Below are 23758 nucleotides of genomic sequence, written 5' to 3'. Positions count from 1 at the left end.
TTAATAAATGCCTAATGATTATGGCATTTTGCTCTCTTGAGCGAAAGTCTGATTTCTGTACAAAGAAAGCAACTGGGCTGGACTTATTACTGTGTAAGTTCTGCTTAGCCAAGCACACTAAAATGGGTCTCCTCGAGAACTTTCTCAGCAATGGAACCCGTAATTAAACGGGAACCTGGAGTTTAACACATAATGGTTGACAATGTTTCCAAAGACTTTCCAATATGAACAACACTGCAAAGTTACATGAGCTTTCATATATTCTTGCTTTTTAGCTGATGGCGTACCATTAGAATACATTCTAAAAAACACAAATGTTTCCAATTACATTTATTGAAGTAAGTCCCTGTAAAGCAGATCAAATTTACTTGATATCTGGGAAAATCAATATTCCTAAATTTGCTACTTACCTGCAGAACTAATTCACTCCCTGTGCTACTAAGACAAACTAAATTGTATAATTTAACTGTAGGGAAGAAAGAGGCACTTGTGAAAATATACTAGAAATCTAATGCATACCAAACCCAAACAAGAGATGAAGGCCTAAGGGAAATATAATAAATTAAAAACATTAGTAAGTCCCTTAATAATAAATCCCTTAATATTTATGTAAACCTTAGAAGATAGTCTCAGATGATGCCCACCACAGCCCAGTGTGTGTTATTATCAGCAACCTTATTCTGCAGTAGAGGAAATGGGCTGGGGTGGGCTGTGGTCCCAGTTCTGCCACTAACCAGCTCATACCCTTGAATGAGACTCAAGCCACCTACATCTCGACTGTTTAGTGCAGGGCCAGGCCTCACCTCAGTCATCTTACCTAACCCTTCTGTCACTGATCAGGATTAGCTATACAGGGCACTTATTTGGCACATGGCAAAGAAGTCATGGAGAAAATACAAGCCAAGCACCTTTAAACAGACCAACGTATTATTGATTCTAACACACTACTTGATTTAGAAACAGCTCTGCAGTGAGGCTGGAGGGGAAACCCTTCCATATTAAGTGCAGGCTGTGAAGACTAGATAGAGACCATTTGCTGCTGAGAGCACCCATAAGCAGTGCCCTGCTGTTATATTAAACTCTAATTAGCTGATCACCCACAGGCACCTAGAAACACGCCCTATTGTTATGATCAGGACATAAGCACAGAATCAGAAATTCTCTTTACTTTCTCCCTAAAACACTGTTTTATATCTTTAAAATATTTGGCTTCTTACTAAATACCAATACAGTGGGGCCTTGACTTACAAGTTTAATTTGTTCCGTGATGGAGCTCATAACTCAAATTATTCGTATGTCAAATCACTGTGACATTCGCTGCGCCAACTAGCGGTGGGGTATCTGAAGCTGGCTCGTACGTAACCCGAATTCTTTTGAGCTTGCAACTCAAAGCAAAAAATCGGCAGAGAGACGGCTCGTATCTCAAAAAAACTCGTTAGTCGGGACACTCGTAAGTCAAGGCCCCACTGTAGATGAAAAGGGTAGCCTGTGGTAACCTTCACAATGTTTCCCAGTGACAGATACTGGGAACGACTATGCTAATATATAAAACTGACAGGATGCTCCGGGAGATTTGGGTTGTCGTCAGAGCTTTCTCACTAACCACCCTAAATCCTGGTTTCCTCCTTTGTAAAAGAGGTGCTAGTATATTTCAATACAATGTTCTCATTCTATTCTCATCCTGAGATTCAAGGAAGAAAATCAGCATAAAAAATAAGTTCATATATATTACTTTACTATTTTACCCTGGATAGTCTGTGGAGCTCTCAATTTCTAAGCTATGTCTGCTACTGTCATCATCACACATTACACCAGTACACATCAAAAACCTTTCCCAAGGCTCCAATTCTATATGGCTCACCATGGAAGGCCCTGTACTGAAAAAAATTAAACCAGCTTATACAAGGTTAAAAAAATAAATCGATGAGTTTCTGAGTTCAAGCAAAAAATATTCAACCTGGCAATCTGAAAGAACCATATTTATTCATTGCAGTTTGACAGATTCTTTAGGAATAAACCAGTCAGATTTGGGTGGTCTTAAGGAGATCTTTGCTTGCATATTGCAACATGAGAGATGAGAAGTATGACTTTTTTTCTCCCTATTGCTAGTCTAGAGTTCCCCATTTTTTTTTTTATTTAATGAGAAGACATATACAAATAAATGATAAAATATTAGAGCTGGAGGGGAACTCAGATATCATCCGTTTAATCAATCATTTACAAATGAAGAAGAGTAGGCTCTAAGAAGGGAAGCAACTGGCTCCACGTCCTCAATTTAGAGGTAGTCCTGGCAAGAACCTAGATCTGCACTTCCTGTTTAGGGTTCCTACCACTTGACTACTAAGCCTTATCTGATTTCACAGCTGCAACAACTACAGTGAAAAAGTAACATACACTCTAGAATTTAGTTTCCTCTCGATAAAATTAGCATTTGGGAAGAATGAGCTCTCAGATCTCTTCTGGCTGTAAGTTGGTGAGGATACCATTCCTTACCTGCCCACTCTTGGTGGAGAGACCTGTGAATACTTACCCATTTCCCCTTGGTTCTGACAAAGAAAAGATGTTTCAGCTACCACAGAATAGCTCTAACTTGTCACAATGCACATTTAATTCCCACATTCAATTCCTAACTAAAGTAGAAACTCTTATGTATGTATATAGTATATATATATATTTACTTACCATATCTGAAGCTTAATTTTCTTTCCATCAAGTTCTATCGTTCTGATTTTAAAATCAATTCCTGCCAGAAAAAGAAAGACATGCTAAATTTCTTCAAATGTAATCCAAGTCTTATTAGAAAAAGAATAAAGATTTCTATTGAAAAAAAAAAAAAAGTTCTCCAACGCCCTGGAAAATGTGAACACAGAAGAGGGTGTGAATGGTATGTCTGCTCTGAATCCAGGCTGAAGAAAGGAATTACTCTGCAAAGAATTCCTACACATGTTAAATGCAATGTTTTGTGTGTCGTTATTTTGACATAAATTGACGACATCCCTCAAAGTTACATAAATTGGATAGATTGAGAACATGCCATATTTTCTACTTCCTGAAATACATATAAACAATGTTTCCTATCCCCTACCCCCCTATGCTCAGTCTGTCCCTAAAGACAGCCATGGGACCTCTTCACAATGTCTTCCTCATCTCCCTTCCAGTTGTTTCTTTAGAATCTGCAACTGGCTAAGCAAAAAGCAAAACAAAAAACCCCAAAACAAACAAACAAACAAACAAACAAAAACCCTGTCTATTTGAGGGCAGGGATGGGAAAGCCTGTCTATTTATTTTATACAGTTAAGAAGTATTTTACATACATTTTAATAAATGTTCCCCACATTTTACTGGCTAGAGCTGAAATAACTAAAATAGTTTTAGCCCTGGCTGCACTTTAGAATTACTTGGGAAACTTTAAAAGTTAACAACAAAAACCCCTTATAACTAGGCCTGCTCCCTTCCCCAAATTGTGAGATTCTGACTTAAATGGCCAAGGGTAAGGTCTGTGCACTAGTAGTTTTCAACTAGTAGTTACTAGTAGTAATTAATTCTAATATGAAGCCAAACTTAATAAGCACTCAACTGAGCCTGCCAGGTAGCATGAGAAAGTCATTTGGGGCTCAGGTGGTCACTCCAAGTTCAACCCCTCCCTCACCTATTTCTTCCCCACTATGGCGGCTCAATACTTATTTAGCAGTTTCAACTACAAAGCACCACAAAGTCCTGGACAATTATCAGCATGCTCTGTCAGGAACAAGCTGCCGCTCTTTCTCTAATGGGACCTGTTAGTGAATACAACTCGGTTGCAGTTTGCTAAATCTTCATCATCTGGCTACTCAAGCTTTATTTTAAATTTTTCTATTCTTTTGCATTCTATACAGAACCCTGGGAAGTGGTTTCCAAGACATTTAAAAAACACACATGTCAATTATGTATCCTCTACACTGACTTAAGCATTAACTATAGTTATCTATGGGGTGGGGAGAGCCTTCAAGGGCTATGCTACACAACGTTTCTATATATCAACATTGACAACACCCCAAAAGGCCGCTTGCCAGCTCCAGCTTCATATAATACCTAGGCTTAAACCAAGTGGGTTTTCCCCCTTCTTTGTGTGGCACTTTCCCCCCGGGACCCTTTTTAGGTACTTTTGTGGATCTTGAAATAGACAACTATCACACCCCAGCTAATCGAGTAGGGCAACATCTCAATATTCGTTCCCTCACTAATAACCACCACTACTGTTAGCAAGGACGATCTGAGACCCAGTATCCCAGGTTATCTGGCTCATGTTTCCTCCAGGGTACCTCACTACTGCAGGGTCAGCAGCGGCAGGGGCAACACTTAGCAAAACCGTATAGATATTATTGTTAGCATCACACAGATTTTACTGTGGCCCTCACTCATTTACGATTTAATACGCACTGATTTTTATTGTGATTTATCTTTTTACACATTTCTGAGTCTACTGTAACAAAGACCCTCGAGGAATTCGCAGCTATCCTTCATGGTTTTTTGGTCCAGACATTAAGAACAGTGCCCAGCAGGTATTCAATTAAAGTTTCTTGATATTAACATTTAAAAAATTCATAATTTTCCAAATTCATAGAAACAGAAAATAGGATGGTAGTTGCCCGGGGATGGAGAGAGAGGGAAAAGAGAGTAGTTGTTTAATGGGCATACTACTTTAGGATTTGCAAAAGATGAATATTCTCTAAAGACTTGTTTGACAACAATGTGACTATATTTACTGAACTGTAGACTACTGAACTATACACATACAAATATGGTTAAGAGGATAAATTGTGTGTGTGTGTGTGTGTGTGTTTAAACCATAATAAAAAAGAAGAAAAATCCATGACTTTTAAAATGGAGACTGTATAGCTGGAAAATTAACTTTCTCAATTGGAAGGCTACTAGCCAACATTCCATCATTTAATAGTTCATTCACAGTTTACATAAGAGATGATGTATATCAAATGCCTGTCCATATGAATACTTTCCTTATTCTGGCTCATTGAGATTGTAACTCCTGTTCTTCCAATGTTGTTTTTGCCTGTAGTTGGGAGTCTTGGGCAACTTTTCCACCTTCATTCAACAAAGCCATTTTGAAGCTCCCTTAAAGTCTCAGTTACTCTCATTCATTTAAAACATTTAGGAAACTTTCTACTGACCTAGCCTTTTGTTTTTTGTATTTGTTAGAAGGATTACCTTTCTGTTATCTGAGGAGGTTTTACCATTATCTGGGAAACTTAACCATCTTTTCACTATTCAGCTGTTTTCAATGTTTGTAAGAGTTGTGAACTGGTATTTAGCTTTTGTTTATTGCGCCTGTCGGGAGCCAGTTAATAGACAAATGCTGTAGAGCACAGTCAAATTAACACAACTTGAATTTCACTAAAAATGGAAAATGTTGTTTATATTATTATTGAAAAGCACAGAACCTAGAAGTTAAAAGACCCAGACTGTCTGTTAGGGCCTGTCATTAACAACTTTTCGGAGGTTGATTAATTGCTCTGAATCTCTATATCCTCCTCATCCTTAAAAAAGATGGAGAGGCTCTAACAGGTAAATTAGATAACGTGTATGACTGTGCTGTGGGGACTCTGAAACTCCATATAAATGTAAGATGTTACACATCCAGATTCTATTATCCTGCAGATCGTGTCACATCACGCAAGGATTATAATAGCTTCCCAGGATGCTGTGCCCACCTCTCTCCCTGGTCTCATTCCCCTGCCCAACACCGTGAAAATAACATTCAGCAATCCCTGAGGTAATGCCACCTCACTACTTAAGGGGCCGTGGATCCAACTTCCAGCTCCCTCAGTCTGGCAACACGGCCTCTTCCCCTGGATACACCGCTTTCCCGACACTACGTCCGCCGCTCTCCCTTAGGCCTCTGTTCCTCGTAGGGGCCTGCACCCGTCCTCCCCTCTGCGTGTGCGTGGCCCCCTCACTGGGCAGCCTTCTCTGAGGATGCCTCTCCACCCATGCAGTTCTCCTCCCCCTCCCTCCTTCCTCAGCTGTCTACTCAGCCATGGCCATCGCTTCTCCCAGGCCTGCCTTTGGCCAGTAATTCAATCCTGTGTTATCTGGCTTATTAACATATTGCTCTGAATCGGTCTCACATCAAGCAAGAGCTCCTTCCTCTCTGCCAGTCAGGCTGCACACAGAAACATGTACACAGTAGACACTAAGTGAAAGGTTAAATATGCTTACAACATCGCATAAAGGTTAAATGCTGCTACGTGTGGAGAGAGCTAGGAAAAGCATGGAAGTCCAACGTGTTCTTCATTCACTACAGTAACAAGAGGACGGATGCTGAGAAATCTTATTACAGTAAAAGAATGAAGATCTTTATATTGCACTTAATTCGACAACAATATCAGCAGAATATATAGTAGATTAATAATCACTTTTACTTTTTAAAGGAAAAATAACTTTCTGAGGCTACTCCAAGATTAAAAGAATAACCACTCATAAGAATAATAAGACAATTATATCAAATAGGATGCTTTCTGCTGCAACAGAAACTGCAAATCAAACTATCTTAAGGTAATTTGTTGACTCATATAACAAGCCCAGTGGTGAGCTGGGGTTTGGAGATGGCTCGATCCAGTAGTTCCGGCTCATTTCTCTGCATCTCCTTTGGCTCTACCCTCCTGGGAGTATCAGTTGCATCCTCTGACTGATAGCAGTTCCTGACCACAACAGCAATAGCGAGAAGAAAAGAGATCATCTTCCTGTGTAACTTTCTTAAAAGTGAAGAACTGTTTCCCCAAAGCCTCCAGAGACCTTTCCTTCAAGTCTCATTGTTGGATTTATAACCAGATTTATAACCACGGGCATGTCATGTTCTGGGAACTAAGGCTGAGTTCCTGAACCAATCACTGCCTAGTCAGTTAGCAAGATTCAATTAATCAAAACCTATCCTAAATTTAGATTAATCAAGTCCCGTTCCCCAGAGCTGGGTCACTCCTCCAGATCCACAGGCTACTAAAATTAGGAGAGCAGAAAAGCTGTTGAATCAATCATAATATCTGTTAGACTAATACTCAAATCTATCTAATTAATACAACTTCATATTCATAGCCATATGAAACAGACAAATCATAATAGCTATCCCTACGACCTTACCATGAATGTCATTACATTTCGTGATAACTAGAGTACTGCTTGGAAGGAAATTTCGCCTAGTCTTCAGCCACCAAGCAGGAAAAATGAAGATAAAAAAAGGACAGTGAGCAACCCAAATAGCGAAGACGACATCTCTGTGGTTAAACTGTGATCACTCCCAGGAGAGTCCTTGAGCCCACAGTCCCAAAGGCCTGGCTTGTGCTCCAGCCCCAAATGATCAGACTGCAAAGGAGGGGCTGTCGTATCAACAGCAGCAAGAGCTACATTACAGCCTATCCTGCAGTAAGAGAGTGCCTTTTTTTTTTCTTTTCCATTTAAAAGGACTATATAACTCAAAAAACATAGCTTTGAAGGGCATTACATTTTGGGTCAAAATGCCCTTCCGTTCTCGATCGCCTTTTAGAAAGCATCACTGTCTTTTGGCAGCATATTATACAATAATTCATGTTCAAAATCATGACCCTGAGTCATCCCAACTCATGAACAATCCATGAGCCACCAGGCTGCATGCAGCCTTCCCAGCTAGCCACACAGCCCCACATCTACATTCAGGAGACAAGACTCCAACGTTGCTTCCATGTTTCTTGAATGTGCCCTGTTGTTAATTTTTTTATGGCTGAAAGCAGCAGTGCCAGTTTTCTCATTGATATTTATCTAGTCAATAAAATAGGAAATACAAATTATAAGAAAACAATCTCAAGGGACTCAAAGGCTCATTTTGAGTTAAACACACACACACACACACATATACACAGATTTTTACTTTTTATGAACCCTTTGTACATACTCTACCAGTGATGGCGAACCTTTTGAGCTCGGCGTACCAGCATTTTGAAAAACCCTAACTTAACTATGGTGCCGTGTCACATATAGAAATTTTTTGATATTTGCAACCATAGTAAAACAAAGACTTATATTTTTGATATTTATTTTATATATTTAAATGCCATTTAACAAAGAAAAATCAACCAAAAAAATGAGTTCACGTGTCACCTCTGACATGCGTGTCATAGGTTCACCATCACTGTACTATACACTATAAGAAGGGAGGAAAGCAAATGTGAAAGAAATCCCAGATTTCTAGACCTTTTAGAAAGTACCTCAGAACCCTGGCCAGGTAGTTCAGTTGATCTGAGCACCGTGCCCATATGCCAAGGTTGTGGGTTCAATCCCAGGTCAGGGCATATACAAGAATCAGCCAATGAAAGAATAAACAAGTGAAACAACAAATCTCTCTCCCTCTCTCTTTTTCCTCTCTCCCTCCCTCTCTCTCTAAAATCAGTACAAAAAAAGTACCTTAGAAATTGTTGAGTCCAGCCTTCCCTTTGTACTGAGGCCTAAGAGACATGGCAAATTACCAGATTCACAAAGACCAATTCAAAAAAGGATTAAAAGTGAAGTTTGGCATTTAAAGATCAGGTCTTCCCAAACAGACATGTATAAAAATATCCATGTCTCCTGAGGAGGCTTCCTCTTTAAGGGTCACAACAAAACCTTAGCAACAACGGAAATGTCCACAGTAGGAGAATACCTTGGTATACAAGGGAATACTCATGAGCAGTGAACAACAGCCACATCTATCAACATGGATGAACCTAAAAACAAGGTTAAGTGAAAAGAGCAACTGCAGAAATTTACATAGTCAAACCATTTCTGTAAATTTTCAAAAATTCCCGAACCACCCTGGCTGGTGTGGCTCAGTTGATTGAACTTCTTCCTGTGCACCTAAAGGTCACTGGTTCGATTCCCAGTCAGGACACATACCCAGGTTGCCGATTTGTTCCCTGGTCGGAGTGCATACAGGAGGCAGCCGATCAATGTTTCTCTCTAACATCAATGTTTCTCTCTTTTTCTCTCCCTCTCCCTTCCTCTCTAAACCAATAAAAACATATTTGAATAGATACCCATACCAACAGTATGTATCATTTTTATATATACCCAGGTGTAATTTAAATATAAAAACATGCATGAGAATGATTATCAACAAAATCCAGATAACTGTTACCTTTGGAGAGAAATGGAAGAGGAGGGATTAGGGAGGCACTTCAACTCTGTAATTAATTGTTTCTAAAACTACGTGGTGGTACATGGGTGTGGAAGTGTTTTATATTATGCATACTTGGAATTGTTCATAATTTTTAAAAAGCAATGATTACTTATCTAGAAAAATGAGATATGGAGGCACTCATTCTCTCCTGGTAGTAGAAAAACCAAATTTTAGAGATGAAAGGCACCTTCTAGGTTTAGTGGGGAGGCAGAGCAGGCACTACCTCCCACCTTTGCTCCATTTAAAGAGGGCCTGTGATCAAGAGCAAGACTGGATCAAATTCAGAAAATGAGGGGGCAGAGCAGGGGCTGGTGCTAGAGCAAGGAGTGCTGGCTACTCAGATTTTAAGCAGGGGCTCAGGGCCATTTCCTTCCGTGCCTGGAGGAATAGGAGCTTCCATTTGGGCCAAGGGCAACAGGAAGAAGACACATTTGGTCACTGCTGGGAGTGGCACTCTGGTTGGGGAACAAAGGAGTTCTGATTTTTCATTCCAAAGGCTGGAAGGAGGGAGCCAGGACAAGGGAGTGGAGGAGGGGCCTCTGCCCTGCCCCTCTGAGGAGAAAATAAAGTGGGACTTGAGGCCATTCACAGGAACAAGAGCTGGCAGAGACCCGGTAGTGAGGCCTAGTGAAGGATATGAAGTCAGCACTTATGAAAAGACAACTTATCAGATATGTCTCAAAACCTGTGGTGCAACTGGAGGGAGGGCTTGACCAGCAGGACAGAGGGAAAGAAACTCTGAACCAGACTCAGCCCCACAGCTAACAGACCTAACAGGGAAAAGGATCTTGGGATGACCAGTATTGGGCCACCTTTTATTCCACAAATTAGATATAATTTAACATGGAAAGGGAACAGATTCACAAAATTATTTTTCACTAAAGTCAAATTAGCCAACAGATATTAATAATCTAGCTTTTTCTGTCCAGGAGAATAGAGAGGTTTCCCCTGGGTTTGTGAATGAATGAAAGGATACCATTGCTGCAGTGTGGGAAAGAGTAGGAAGGACTTTTCCTGGCCTTAAGACTAACTCTCTGGGGCCAGCCAGTTGTCCTGACCTTCAGCATAAGCTGTGACTTGCTGCATTTTTGCCCTGTGGGTGGTGCAGCACACACACAGCTCTGTCTCCTGCCTGTGTACTTGCTGGGCTTACTCCAAGGAAAGTCTGCTGAGTGGCCCAGGAAAATCAGGGGTGGAGAAACAGCAGGGACCTTCAACTGAGGTCTTAAACACCTTGTTCCCACTGAAATTCTTTTAAAAATCCAATTTGAATGCAGTCAGGAGAGACACGAAAAAAGACTTCAGATTTCTGGGATATTTAGCCTCCCAGTGAATGGCAACAATGCAAGATTCCAATGCTGGGTTTAACATCCACAAAGAAAAAACCTGGGTTATCAATCCCCTTTGACCTACATTAAGAAACAGAAATTTAACACTGCACTTTTACAATTGAAACATGTACTTTGTTTCAAAAGGACATTTGGAAACAACATCTGTGACCCCAGGCTATCAAAATGTGGGTTATGTGGTCTTTCTATTTACAATTCAGAGATATCCCAGAAACAGAAAAAAATTTCCTAAATATTAAAATCCACTTTAAGAAATGGTATGTTCACTTCCTTACTTAGATTTTTATTATTAACTAGAGGCCCAGTGCATGGATTTGTGGGGTCCCTCGGCCTGGCCTGTGCCCTTTTGCAATCCAGGACCCCTCGGGGGATGTCAGACTGCAGTTTTGGCCTGATCCCTGCAGGCCAGGCCGAGGGACCCCACCGGTGCATGAATCCATGCACCGGGCCTCTAGTATGCATATAAGATCTTTGGTTAATCTCTTCCTGCCCAGTCCCCTCCCCACTTCCCTCTGAGATTTCATCAGTCTGTTCCATGTTTCCATGCCTGTGCATTGAGCGTCTGCCCCCGGTAGTCAGTGCTTGTCATAGCTACCAGTTGAACAGTCAAATGGTCACTTAGGCATATATATGTGCCGAGTGCCCGACCCAGGGCGGCGTGTCCCCCCCCCCCCCCCCGGATCGGCCCTGCCCTGCCATGTGCACGACACGAGGCGGCGGGGCAGGCACTGAGGGATCGGGTGTGCCATCTGCCACCCGGGGAGCAGACCTAAGCCAGCAGATGGTTATCTCCGGAGGGGTCCCAGACTGTGAGAGGGCACAAGTGGGGCTGAGGGATACCCCCTCCCTCATCAGTGCACAAATTTTTGTGCACCAGTCATCGTGTGTGTGTGTGTGTGTGTGTGTGTGTGTATAATATATAGATGATGAAGATACAATGTAGATGGATTCTGCCATTTTTGAAACTTCGACACCCACATTTTGCTTATGCTTTTTTGTGTGGACTTTTAAACTGGAGATTAACGAAATTTTAGAGTAGCTGACTTTATGATAATTGGCTAAAATCTCTAATTAGAAAAACAGATTCCTGAAATAAGAAAAAATATGAGTCATAAATTAAAGTTTTAAAATACTTTTTTTTTTCCAAAATAAATTAAGGTCTTGGAGAAAGTATGCAAATTTAGAAATAAAGGTAAGAATGTTACTTAGGTTGAAAAAAAAAGGAGTTCAAGACATTGCTGTTCGGCAAAAACACATTTTTTAAGTTCATAAAAGCATATTTTTGCCAAGGGCCAATTTTGTGGCATAAAGTTAGAACCATTTAATTTTTGTTTTATTTATATTCAAATTTACAATCTATTTTTTGTTTGTTTGGAAATTAGAAAGTCTAAAGTTTAGAAGGGAAAACACTTTAAAAGTACGTTTAGAAGACTCTTTAACAACAGTCTGAAATGATCACTAGCAGCCAAATATGTTAGTTTTGTTAAATCCAACATAGGATAGGGGGATTTTTTTAAAAGTGGACTAACAAGTGGTCTTTAAATATAACTTGTCCTTAAAAAAGACACCTGACTTTTTAAAAAAGAAGACAGAAAGAAGACTAGAATTTTTCAGATTTCTTTGGCTCTTCCATTCTGTGACTAAGAAGTGATATGCTAAGCCCCATTTATGGTGTAAATCAAGTGACACATATTACCACTTCCTGCTGAAAAAGCTGCACATCTTGACACTCTTAGAACACTCTAATTGTTACTGAATTAAATTCAATTCTTGGCATACTATTTAATAATGATGGAATATGCAAATTGACCATAACTTCGCAATAAAGATGGCGGCACCCACAGCCAATAAGGAGGAAATATGCAAATTAACATGACAAGGTGAGAGGTGGAAAGGCAGCTCCGGGCCAGAGCGAAGGTGGTGCGGGCAGCCAGGGGAAGGAAGGCCTATTCTTGCACGAATCTTCGTGCATCAGGCCTCTAGTTCTTTATAAGATAACTGTACCTATAAAATATAATCACACTAACAAAAGATAACAAACTCAAACTAATTCAGGAAATTAGGAAGGACTTACTAATTTTTAGTTGAGCCATAAACATATGCATGACAGATACAAAAATAGTACAGTTAAGAATAGTTTTAAGTAATGCCTATATTTGAGAGTCTCCAAGGGTTTAAAGATTTAAATATAAAGATTTAATTAACCCTTTAAATCTCTTTGGTAAAATAAAAGGGCAAGAACTACTAAAATATAACTATGTTTTGAATCACAAATAAAAGGTTTCTAAAATGCTAGAACTACCAAAATATCAAGAGAGAAAAACAGAAATAGCAAAGGAAATGTAATAACACAGCTATAATCTTAGGAAGCATTGAGAATTTTAAATCTGATTAAGGAGCCAGCAGAGATTACCCAGGATTCAGCTCCCCATCTGAGAATGGGCAAATGAATGCATGACAAGTCTCTTTTGCAAACTTTGCACTTTCAAAAGGAAATGTGCTTTAAGTGTTACTCAATCTGGAAGTAGCAATGTGCTTGAAGTTGTCAAAATGTAGATTCTAAATGTTCTCAAAGAAAGGATGTTTACCATCAATGAAATCTTTTCATAAAGAGCCTAATTTATTAACTAAACTTTCTTTAAGAATAAAAATTCAGAATGCCGCTCTAACCGGTTTGGCTCAGTGGATGGAGCGTCAGCCTGCGGACTCAGGGGTCCCAGGTTCGATTCCAGTCAAGAGCGTGTACCTTGATTGCGGGCACATACCTAGTGGGGAGTGTGCAGGAGGCAGCTGATCGATGTTTCTCTCTCATTGATGTTTCTAACTCTCTGTCCCTCTCCCTTCCTCTCTGTAAAGAATCAATAAAATAAATTTTAAAAAAAAATTCAGAATGCCTCTGAGATTTCCATCTCTTTTCTGTTATTAATTCATGAGCATCTCAAGAACCAAACTGCTCCTAAATGGGACCACATGCATCTCCTCTGCTCCACCAACTGTTTCTGAGAAGGTGTACCTTTATAGCAGGCAAATCCCTCCAGTATGAGTCACTACCACCTTCCTAAACCTGGAATTTCCTTGTTTGTACTTTGACAACTCAGGGTCAAAGTATACTGTTTCAGTTAAGGTTGAAGGGAATATTGTGGTTATTCAAAAGATGACGATAAAAAGGCAAATCTCTGAATTTGCATACTATTGTTATGGGAAAACCATACTGCCAAATCACTGAAACTATCACCGGAAAAAATTACAACCACATTCCAACAATGTTGCACCAAAAATGCAGTGAAACTGATCTGCTAGATCCTTCCAAGTATGACCATGTATCATGTTTTCCATTCATTTGGAGGTAAGTGAAAACTAAAAAAGAAGAGAAAATTATAAAGTAATAGAACTAAGTAACAATACAACATGGGGCAACTAACTAAAAACAAGTGATATATATGTTTCCCTTTGAGAATGAGTTCTTAAAAGAGAAAAAACAAAAAAGATTGTTACCAATGTAAAATATATATGGGTTTTCCCAGAACAAAAGTTTAAAGTTAGCAACCAGGGCTGAAACAAACTCTGGCTACAATCTTATTATTTTCCAGGAAAATTTCCAAATCACTTCTTTAGAAAGATTTCAGCTTACAGTGGTGCAAAATGTAAAATTTAGCAATTTTCCTCACTCAGTTAATACAAATCAACTTTTTTTGGGGTGGGATGGGGTGTCTGTACCAAATTACTTGAGGCTGAAGCAAAGAATCATCTAGTCAGACTCTCCTGCAATACTCACCTCACCTCTTCCCATCCTACCCTCCTTCTGACTTGTCTAGAGAAAAGGAAAATCATCAGAGATAATAAAACAATGAAACTGCAGATTCACAGTGCTCAGAATCTAGTTAGCAGAAAGGCTTTTCTTGATCAGCAGCAACATCAATGCCACAAAAGTGTAGTAAAAGTAAGTAGCACGTACAGCTCACTGAAGCCAGGGTGACAGATGGATAATGATAAATAAGCGACTGCCAAAGAGGAGGGCTAACGCAAACAGATGGAGTATATGCAAGTCAAAGAATGAGACAAAAATCAACAGAAATGACACTGATTACAGTTTTTCCCAATCAAAAATGAGAAATGTCTACCTATGATAACAATGTACTCATTTGTAAACACATTTCCCTGTGATACAAAAGCTTAGAGTTGACAACACTCTATAACCTTCATGTATACAGTTAACACTTCTACAAGCCAATTATGCGTCTCGCATATCTATAGTAATCCAACTCTAAATATTTAAGACATTTTTCTAACTTTATAGGGTGATAAAAAATTCCACCGCCTAACTACTTCCTTGACTTGCCTTGTAAAACAGAATACAATGTTACAACTGGGCTGGGAAACCCAAGAGTTTCTCTAACCTATGTTTCAGACTTACAGATTCCATCCCCACTAATGAAGGAGCTTGAGCACTTCGTATTTTCTTTCGTCCCCATTGTCCCCTAGCTAACTGCCACTTTCAATACACAAAGGATGAGTAATAATTACATTCAAAGCACAAAATGAGTGGGTTGTCAAAATATGCTATAGTGGACTTCACATTCGACCATTATTCGCCCTAATTTTAAATCCCAGTGTTTGTGGGGGTTGGGGAAGAAGAAAACCTAAACAATATTGACAGGAGACGGTTTTTTAAAAAGCCATCCTGATACTGGAAAATCAGCCAGTGCCGCACAAAATAATTTCTCCAAAATTGAGCAAAAATTATTTCAAGTTATATTTTATCAGCTTGTTTTTATAAAATCAAGTTCAAAGTGTAACATACTATCCAAGTCCCCTGCCCTCTATTCACTCCCAACACCAAGATAGAGGCCTTAGGTGTTAAAGTAAGAAACTTCACTGCAGTTTCTACTAACCAGCCCTCAATCTTGGATAGTAAAATTATTCACCTTATGTTTCCCTTTACCCACTTCTTTCAAGACATAAAGTTCTTTTCTTTTTTTATTTTTTAACTCTTCCCTGAGGATATGTTTATTGATTTTAGAAAGGGATGGATAGAAAGAGAGGGAGAGGGGGAGGGGGAGGGGGAGGGGGAAGGGGAAGGGGAGGGGGAGGGGGAAGGAAAAGTAACCCTTGATCACATCAAGGTTATATAGAAACTTAGAAAGTATTTATGTTATACTATCTAATAAAAGAGAAACATGGTAATTAGCCGTACATCCGCTACCCTTCCCATTGGCTAATCAGGGTGATATGCAAATTAACTGCCAGCCAAGATGGCGGCTGGCAGCCAGGCAGCTGGAAGCGAACATGAGGCTTGCTTGCTTCAGTGACGGAGGACTCCAACCTTCCCTGCCTGCCGCTGCCGGCCTCTGAGCTTGCAATTTGAAACACTGTTACAAATATAGAAGCTAAACAAAACCCCAGAAACCTGCTTTCAGCCAGCTGGGATCTCAGAGCTGGAGTTGAAACAGTGTTTCGATTATAGAACCCAAACAAACCAGATACCTGCTTTCAGCAGCTGAGGCCTAAGAGCTGGAGCCAAGCCTCAGAGCTAAAGCTGGCCCAGAATAAAAATAGAAAAAAAGAAAAGAGGAGTGGTTGGGAGCTTCAGTCACCCGCCAGCCTGAAAACAGCCCTCAGCCCCTCACCCAGGCTGGCCAGGCACCCCAGTGGGGACCCCTACCCTGATCCGGGACACCCTCAGGGCAAACCAGCCAGCCCCCACACGTGCACCAGGCCTCTATCCTATATAGTAAAAGGGTAATATGCCACCCAGCACCGGGATCAGCAGAGCCACGAGGCCTCCTGGCACCAGGATCAGCGTGACAGGGGGCAGCGCCCAAACCCCCTGATCGCCCTGCAGCTCTGTGTGTGACAGGGGGAGGGGCCACAACCTCCCTATCTGCCCTGCTCTGTTCGTGACAGGGGAAGGTGCCCCAACCCCCTGATCAGCCCTGCTCTGAGCCTGACAGGGGGGAGCTTCCCAACCCCCTGATCGCCCTGCAGCTCTGTGTGTGACAGGGTGCGGCACCCCAACCCCTGATTGGCCCTGCTCTGTGTGTGACAGGGTGTGGCGCCCCAACCCCGCCCCCCCCCCCCCCCCCACGGGCCCTGCTCTGTGTGTGATGGAGTAGAGCCATAACCTCTCCATCGGCCCTGCCCTGAATGTGACAGTGGCAGCGCCCCAACCCCATGATCAGCCCTGCTCTGTGGGTGATAGAGGGCGACGCCCCAACCACCCCCCCCACAGGCCCTGCTCTGTGTGTGATGGGGTAGAGCCATAACCTCCCCATCGGCCCTGCCCTGAGTGTGACAGTGGCGGCGCCCCAACCCCCTGATCCGCCCTGCTCTGTGTGTGACAGGGGGAGGTGCCCCAACTTCCCTATCGGCCCTACTCTGTGAGTGACAGGGGGGAGCTCCCCAACCCCCTGATGGGCCCTGCTCTGTGCATGACAGGGTACGGAGCCCCTACCCCCCTGATGGGCCCTGCTCTGTGAGTGACAGGGGGCAGCGCCCCAACCTCCTGATTGGCCCTGCTCTGTGCATGACAGGGGGTGGCGCCGCAACCTCCCCATCGACCCTGCCTTGAGTGTGACAGGGGTCGGTGCCCCAACCCCCCAATCGGCCCTACCCTGAGCGTGACTGAGGGTGGCATCGCAACCTCCCGATCGCCCTGCTCTGTGCATGACAGGGAGCAGCGCCCCAACTCCCCAATCGGCCCTGCTCTGAGCCCGACCAGGGGCTGCACCTAGGGATTGGGCCTGCCCTCTGCCACCCGGGAGCAGGCCTAAGCTAGCAGATCATTATCTCCCGAGGGGTCCCAGACTGCAAGAGGGCACAGGCCGGGCTGAGGGGCCCTCCCTTCCCCCCCGAGTGCACAAATTTTTGTGCACCGGGCCTCTAGTAATGTTATAAAAGCAAAATTTAAAGTGTACTATCTCTGTAACTAGGTAGAAAACATGTGCATATGGCCAGCAACATGTGAAATAGTAAAGTAGTTATATTAGGGTATGTTATTGCGAGATGATTTTCAAAATTATGAACTTAAAATTTTCACCTAGTCTTCTATTATTTTTGCAGTGAACAATTTTGAAGAAAATATTACACATGTTAAAGTTGAAATAGTACCCACTATAATTATACTTCAAATTCTGGATTAGAGAAGCTGTGGGGGACTGCTCTTGCAAAATCTTGTCACCCTATATAATAAAAGGCTAATACGCAAATTGTCCCCTTGGGAGTTTGACTGACCGGGAGTTCGACTGCTGGCTATGACATGCACTGACCACCAGGGGGCGGTGTGGAATGAAGCAAGGCCCCGGCTGGCAGCCGGCAGCTGGGGGAAGGAAGACCCTGAATGGCCCTGATCACTGGCCAGGCCTAAGGACCATACCCGTGCATGAATTTCGTGCACCGGGCCTCTAGTTGAGTATAATGCTATTTCTATGGGGAAAAAAGCATTGATAAAGCACACCAAACAAATGGGTCATGCACTGCATCTTAAAGAGCCCATGCTAACTGAAGACTTCAACCATTATTTACCAAATAGCTCGGACAAATTTGTCCCTCTTTCTCTAATTCCTACAGTTCCAGTTTATTTGCTGTCACCTGAACAAGAACATGTGGGAAGAGAAAGAAAGGGATAAAGAAATGTGAGGTTGCTTTCACAGGATGTGTCTTTGTGGCATCTGCAGACATCAACCCAGGAGGAAAGGCACCATCTGCACACTGTATTTTCCATGCTATCACCATCCCTAATTAACACAGATAAATCTGAGTTTGCCATACTATAATTTATTAGTCATATTCAATTAATCTAATCAGTTTTAAAACAGGAGAGGGCAACAGTGCAAGCTTTAATAAAGTGAGCTCACTGGACTTTGGAAGCTGCTCAGCTGAGGCTCAGGGTGAATTCCCACACACCCACAGGGCAAGCGTGGCCTTGGTGAATAATGTGCATTGTCTATTTTTACCTCATCTTTCTAGTTCTAAGGACCCATATTACATTGTGGATTAGAAAAGAGAAACAGCAGGCATATATAGATTATTTAAAAAGTAAACTCAGCAGTACAGAATTCTGGGCTCTTAAGTGTGTGAGGGAGGGGTAGAGCCAGAGAATTGCCATACATAAACACCCAAGAAAATAACTAAACAAAACAAATGACCATCAAGTTGAAAATTTTACTTCTGCAGTCAAAAAGGTGGTATTTTACAATGTTAGGTTTATCTACTCAGTTTTTGAACTGATGCAAAAGTATACTGATAGCACCCTAACTGTAATCCTCAATTACTAATATGAAAAATAAAACCAGAATGACCTACTCACATGATCATTTCACAGACACACTGTCAGTTTGAGGATGTCCTCAGGCAAGCCCAGGGCAGGGTTTCCACATCTGGTGGTCACAACGTTATGTTCCCAATTTGGACAGTACAGTCATTAGGTCAGGAAATGCACACGACAGTGATGCAAAGAAGTTCAACGTGACACACAATGACTGTGTATTTTTAACCCCAAATGGTCTGTTAGCAAAATGAGGAGGGTAAAGGAAAATGTCCCTGGCCCTTTAGGGAACAGAAGGGATCACAATCATTGGGCTGCTGTTCTTTGCATGAACTTCTGAAAGTGGCAGAAGAAAGCAGAAAAAAATTGTACAATCAGAAAAACTGATATTTAATCTACTTCAGATAAGCCTTTGCTGGTCTCAAGGTTGAAGTCCATGCTTATATATTATGATACTAACTTAGCAACCAATTCTTCAGCCTTTGCGTGAGTACAATCCATTCTCAAATGATAGGATAGGAACTGAGAAGTAGAAACTGGCAAGCTTTACTTGGGCTATACAAAAGAAATGGCTAAAGATTTCTCAACCACATAGGATGCAATGAGGTTCAGCTTAGTCAGATATAGTCATACTTAATGAAAATCAAGATGACTAATGAAAGAGCAAGTTTTAGTATTTAATTTCACAAGAAGTATTGAGGCCAACATAAACCTGACCCTGTACTAGGCACTGAGAAATACAAAGAAGGAAAGTTATGGGCCCTGGGGAGCTCCTAGGCTAGCAGTCACTAAAATTTCATAATGTGAAAATCCTACATCATTCTTGAATCTCCTCAGGAGCAGGAACTAACAACAGATGACGAACGGAAAGAAAACATGATTTTCTCAGATATGAAACTGCCTGCTTTAATTCTGTTATTCCCACAAGCAAGCATATAATTATCTCCCTAAAGGCTGAGAATAAACAAGTGGCATTTGTCTATCACAAATGGCAAAAACAGTAACAGCAATTTTTCACTGTTGTTCAGGAACCAATTTGGCTTAAGATTTAAGAGGGGTTAGTTTTTTCTTTAAGTACCCACGATCGTATTACCTTCACATTCCCTCTAGTATATAAACTACTGTCTTAGTCAAGTTTGAGATTCTCTCTGAATGCTAAGAGTTTTGATGTCTAGATGAAAATCAAAATGAGCGAACATCACACTTAAAAAGAATGGTCACTTTTAAGCTATTATTAGCAAAGGCTAGCGAGTGCAGCAAACCTCTGTAGTTCAGGTGTAGAGTCTTGAGTCCCAGGCTCCAAAGTCCTTTGTCTGATAAACATGATGGAAATCTATTAAAGAGCTACCATTTATGGTGTACCTACTAAGTATCAGGTATAACCCTAGGAAATAGTCATCATTGTCATCATTATCCCCATTTCACCAATAAAGAACCTGACTAAAGAGGTTAACTCATCCAAGATGACAAGCTAGCAAGTGGCTGAGCGGGGATATTAGCTAAGGAGGAGAATTCTGTGACTCAAGCGGAATCTCCTTTTAGAGTCTTCCCTGGAGGTACTAACTCAGATTACAAAGGATTTGTGAGGAACCAGTTTCCAACACAGTGCAGAAAGCTGAACCTAGCTCTAGGTCATCTCTAGATCACAAAAGGAGAATGGGTCCACTCTGGGTGGATCTGAATGTCAGGGATTAATTCTTTGAGTCCCCTGAGTAGGCTTAGTAGAGCCATTCCATAAAGAATTTATACCAGATTAACCTGAAATAGATCTGGTCATCCTGGCATCCTTCAAACTGGAAGACTCCATCACTACAAGTCTGTGTTGAACCAAAGTAAATTTCTCCACCAGGATAAGGCCCCAGTTAAGGGAAGTCCAAGTGAAGGGGCAAGGTAGGCATTGTGACATTTACCCTACACCAAGGAATATGCTGTTCATTCTATAGGAAAACTTGGGATATACATGTCAATTTCTTCCTATATAAGATAGATGCTTTTTCTCTAATTATAGTTGTATCTTCCAATTCTCAGTTTATAATGAGAAAGAAACTATATTGAAAATGACTATAAATGATCATAAAAATTAAAATATGATCAGCTGGTAGGCTGTTCTGTAGACAGCATTGAGGCTCCAAACCCAATGCTCTTTTTAGTATATCACACTGCTTCATTAGGAGACATTCTGTGGGTAAAATGGATTGTTTGATACCATTTCTGAGGCTGTACCATAGGAAAAAACAACATAAAAGACAGAAGGAAAACTCCTTTCTGAAACAATATCTCAGTCAGGGTCTAATCAGGAAAAGGAACCACTTCAAGAATTTACACCAGAAGGAATTTGATACAGGGAATTGGTTACACAGTCATGAAATTGAAGATAGTAAAAGGTTTAGCAATAGCAGGAAGCCACTACCACTCCTAAGAGAGAGACAAAAGGAGATGGTGTTATTGGAGCTGAAGTTCTAGAGTCACCTGACAAGAGGGTGGAAACACTGAGGGCCTGTTCAGTGGGAGCTAGAGACCCAGAGAAGCCACCTAGAAAGGGAGAAGCAGAAATACCCTGGTCTCTCCCTTTCTCCTCCCTTCCAATCTGCCAGTCTCCCTGATTGGCTGAACACAGTCTGCAGCCACCTGACCGAGGAGCCTGGGCAGGGGAAGCAGGAAGAGTGGATCCGAGGGAAATTTGACTAAGGACACAATTAACCTTTGCTGCAAGAATTTAATGTGTGCTACTATTGTAAGCCACTGAGATTTTGGGGCTGTGTAACAGCAAAAGCTGACTGGTAGATACTGCCACAAACACCAAGTAGGTAAATAAATAAGCAGACTGAAAAATCAGATAAATGAAGAATCAAATGTGAAATAATATTAATAACTATTTTCAATAACTGCTTTGAGGAAAACATTTTCACCATTAATTTGTGAGCCTGGGGCAGAGGGCAAGCACCTGGACAGATCCCCGACCATGCCCTGGTCCTGAAGGAGCAGCACATTTGAGAACCTGTCTAGCTAGAGGTGGAAAGTAGCCCTCCCTGGCCATTACTATCTTGCAGCTTCACAATCAACTGGGCAGTTCAGCACGGATGACCTGGTGAACTGGGAGTGTCATACATATGCTGGCAAGTCCAGAGCCAGACCTTCCAAAAAGGAAGTCTGTCACTAAGTCAGCAATGTGGCCAAGCCTTAAGCCAGAGCACTATCAATATAGCTCAAGGGTAGCCACTGACATGGTGACTCCAAGTTTTTTGCTTATATTACTTTCATCACAGTACTCATAGTTCAGCCTCCTTAGTTATTTATAATCCTGCCCTTGTCCCAAAATAGACTGGAAGCACCCAAAGGATGTGGGGTACCTTTTTAGCTTACAGAACTCTACAATTACCCACCTTAAAATACATGGCCCCACCCAACATATCCAACCCTGCTCTTTTTCACTAGAGGATATGCTTTGATTTTTAGAGAGGAAGTGGGGGCCGGGGGGGGGGGGGCGGAGAGAGATGAGATATGAGAGAGAGAGAGAGAGAGAGAGAGAGAGAGAAAGAGAGAGAGAACACAAACAAAAAAACACATCGATGTGAGAGAGAAGCATCAATTGCTGCCTCTCATATGCAGCTCAACCAGGAATCGAACCTGCAATATAACGATCCTCCAACCAACTGAGTCACCCAGCCAGGGCTCTAAGCATTTTTTCAGGACTCCTTCCCTGCTCTCCCTGCTGGTCTGGAATATTCTCCATCCTTCCCATTAAGATTCAGTAACCCCACCTCCTCTGTCCTCTAGATATTCCAGTGAGATGACTCTGCTCACTCTCTATTCTAAAGAATTTATAATAAATATCATTAGACATGGCAATTAAATATTCTTGTTTCATATAAGTTTTGCCTTCCCACTTAGACTTAGGCAGAGAATCTAGCACAGCATTCCACTGATTAAGTAGGTGTTCAATAGATGTTTAAAGGAATGAATGAAAATAAGTCCTTTAGAAGCAGGAGCCTTATCTTTTACTTAAGAGTACTGCTTTGTGAGCCTCTCTCCTGTTTGCCAAAGCACATTACAGGCATTCAATAAACACTTCCTGACAGTGATTAATTACTTCTGAATAGAATCAGATTCACATATCTCCAAACTGATCCTGCAATGCATCTTAATGATTGACAACTTAAGTTACTTATTTGGATAACTTGAAGTGATAAATGCAAAAAATAAAAAAAAAAAAGGAAAAAAAGAAACACTAAAATATTTAAATTTTAGAGAACAGAACAAAACACAGTACTAAGCATATATAAAATAGATGTCTTTTATTTTAGAATGGCGAAAAGACAACATGGAATTGAATGAAAGGTTCTGTTACCATCGTCTCAAATCTAATCCTTAAAATCATATGTTAATTTAGATGGGCTTAGGAGACTAGGTGATTTTTAAAAATCCACACACAATGAAATAAATGCCACTTCTGTAATTATATTAGGAGGACCAATATAAGTGCTACCACAAGGGGAGGGAAAAAGAAGTGGGTATTTCATGTTGGTTAGAGAGTTACTTTTTCAGAAACCGTAATTTTCTTAAAACTTTGGCAATGATCACAAAACCTCATGTTGCAAATGTCTCCACTGTGTGGGAACTTCTACCATTGCTCCCAACAACTATAATGGCTTCCAGGGTCCCTTTAGGGAGAAAAAGCAGAAAACCAAAAAAAGAGAGAGACAATATGCTCATTACGCCCAAAGACCCTAATAACCACAGCAAGTCAAACCAGCAGCAATACCTCCATTAACAAGGGCTTGATAATTAAAAGCCCAGTTTTCTTTCATGGAAGAAAAGGGATTTGTCCAATTAAGTACAGCCTCTATAGAATTGATTCAAAATTTTTTTTTAAGTCTTCAGCAATAAATCCAGCCACAGCAGTAGCTTTCTAGCTTTTTTGACCCACATTTAAGAAATGTTATTTTATATCACAGCACATTACAC

General features: G+C 41.2%; 1 protein-coding gene across 1 annotated transcript in view; it reads right to left on the bottom strand.

The window, feature by feature from the left end:
• The window catches only part of RAB8B (RAB8B, member RAS oncogene family), a 63883-nt gene that overhangs the window by 16889 nt on the left and 23236 nt on the right, over positions 1-23758 (bottom strand). Inside the window, exon 2 of the mRNA XM_036303964.1 lies at positions 2683-2743. Within this exon, the coding sequence (XP_036159857.1) occupies positions 2683-2743 (61 nt within the window). The remainder of the gene's footprint in view (positions 1-2682; positions 2744-23758) is intronic.

This window comes from Myotis myotis, unplaced genomic scaffold, assembly GCF_014108235.1.
Source record: "Myotis myotis isolate mMyoMyo1 unplaced genomic scaffold, mMyoMyo1.p scaffold_m19_p_1, whole genome shotgun sequence".
Lineage (NCBI taxonomy): Eukaryota > Metazoa > Chordata > Mammalia > Chiroptera > Vespertilionidae > Myotis > Myotis myotis.
Note: the sequence above shows the minus strand (reverse complement) of the source record. Positions and strands in the feature narration are given on the sequence as shown.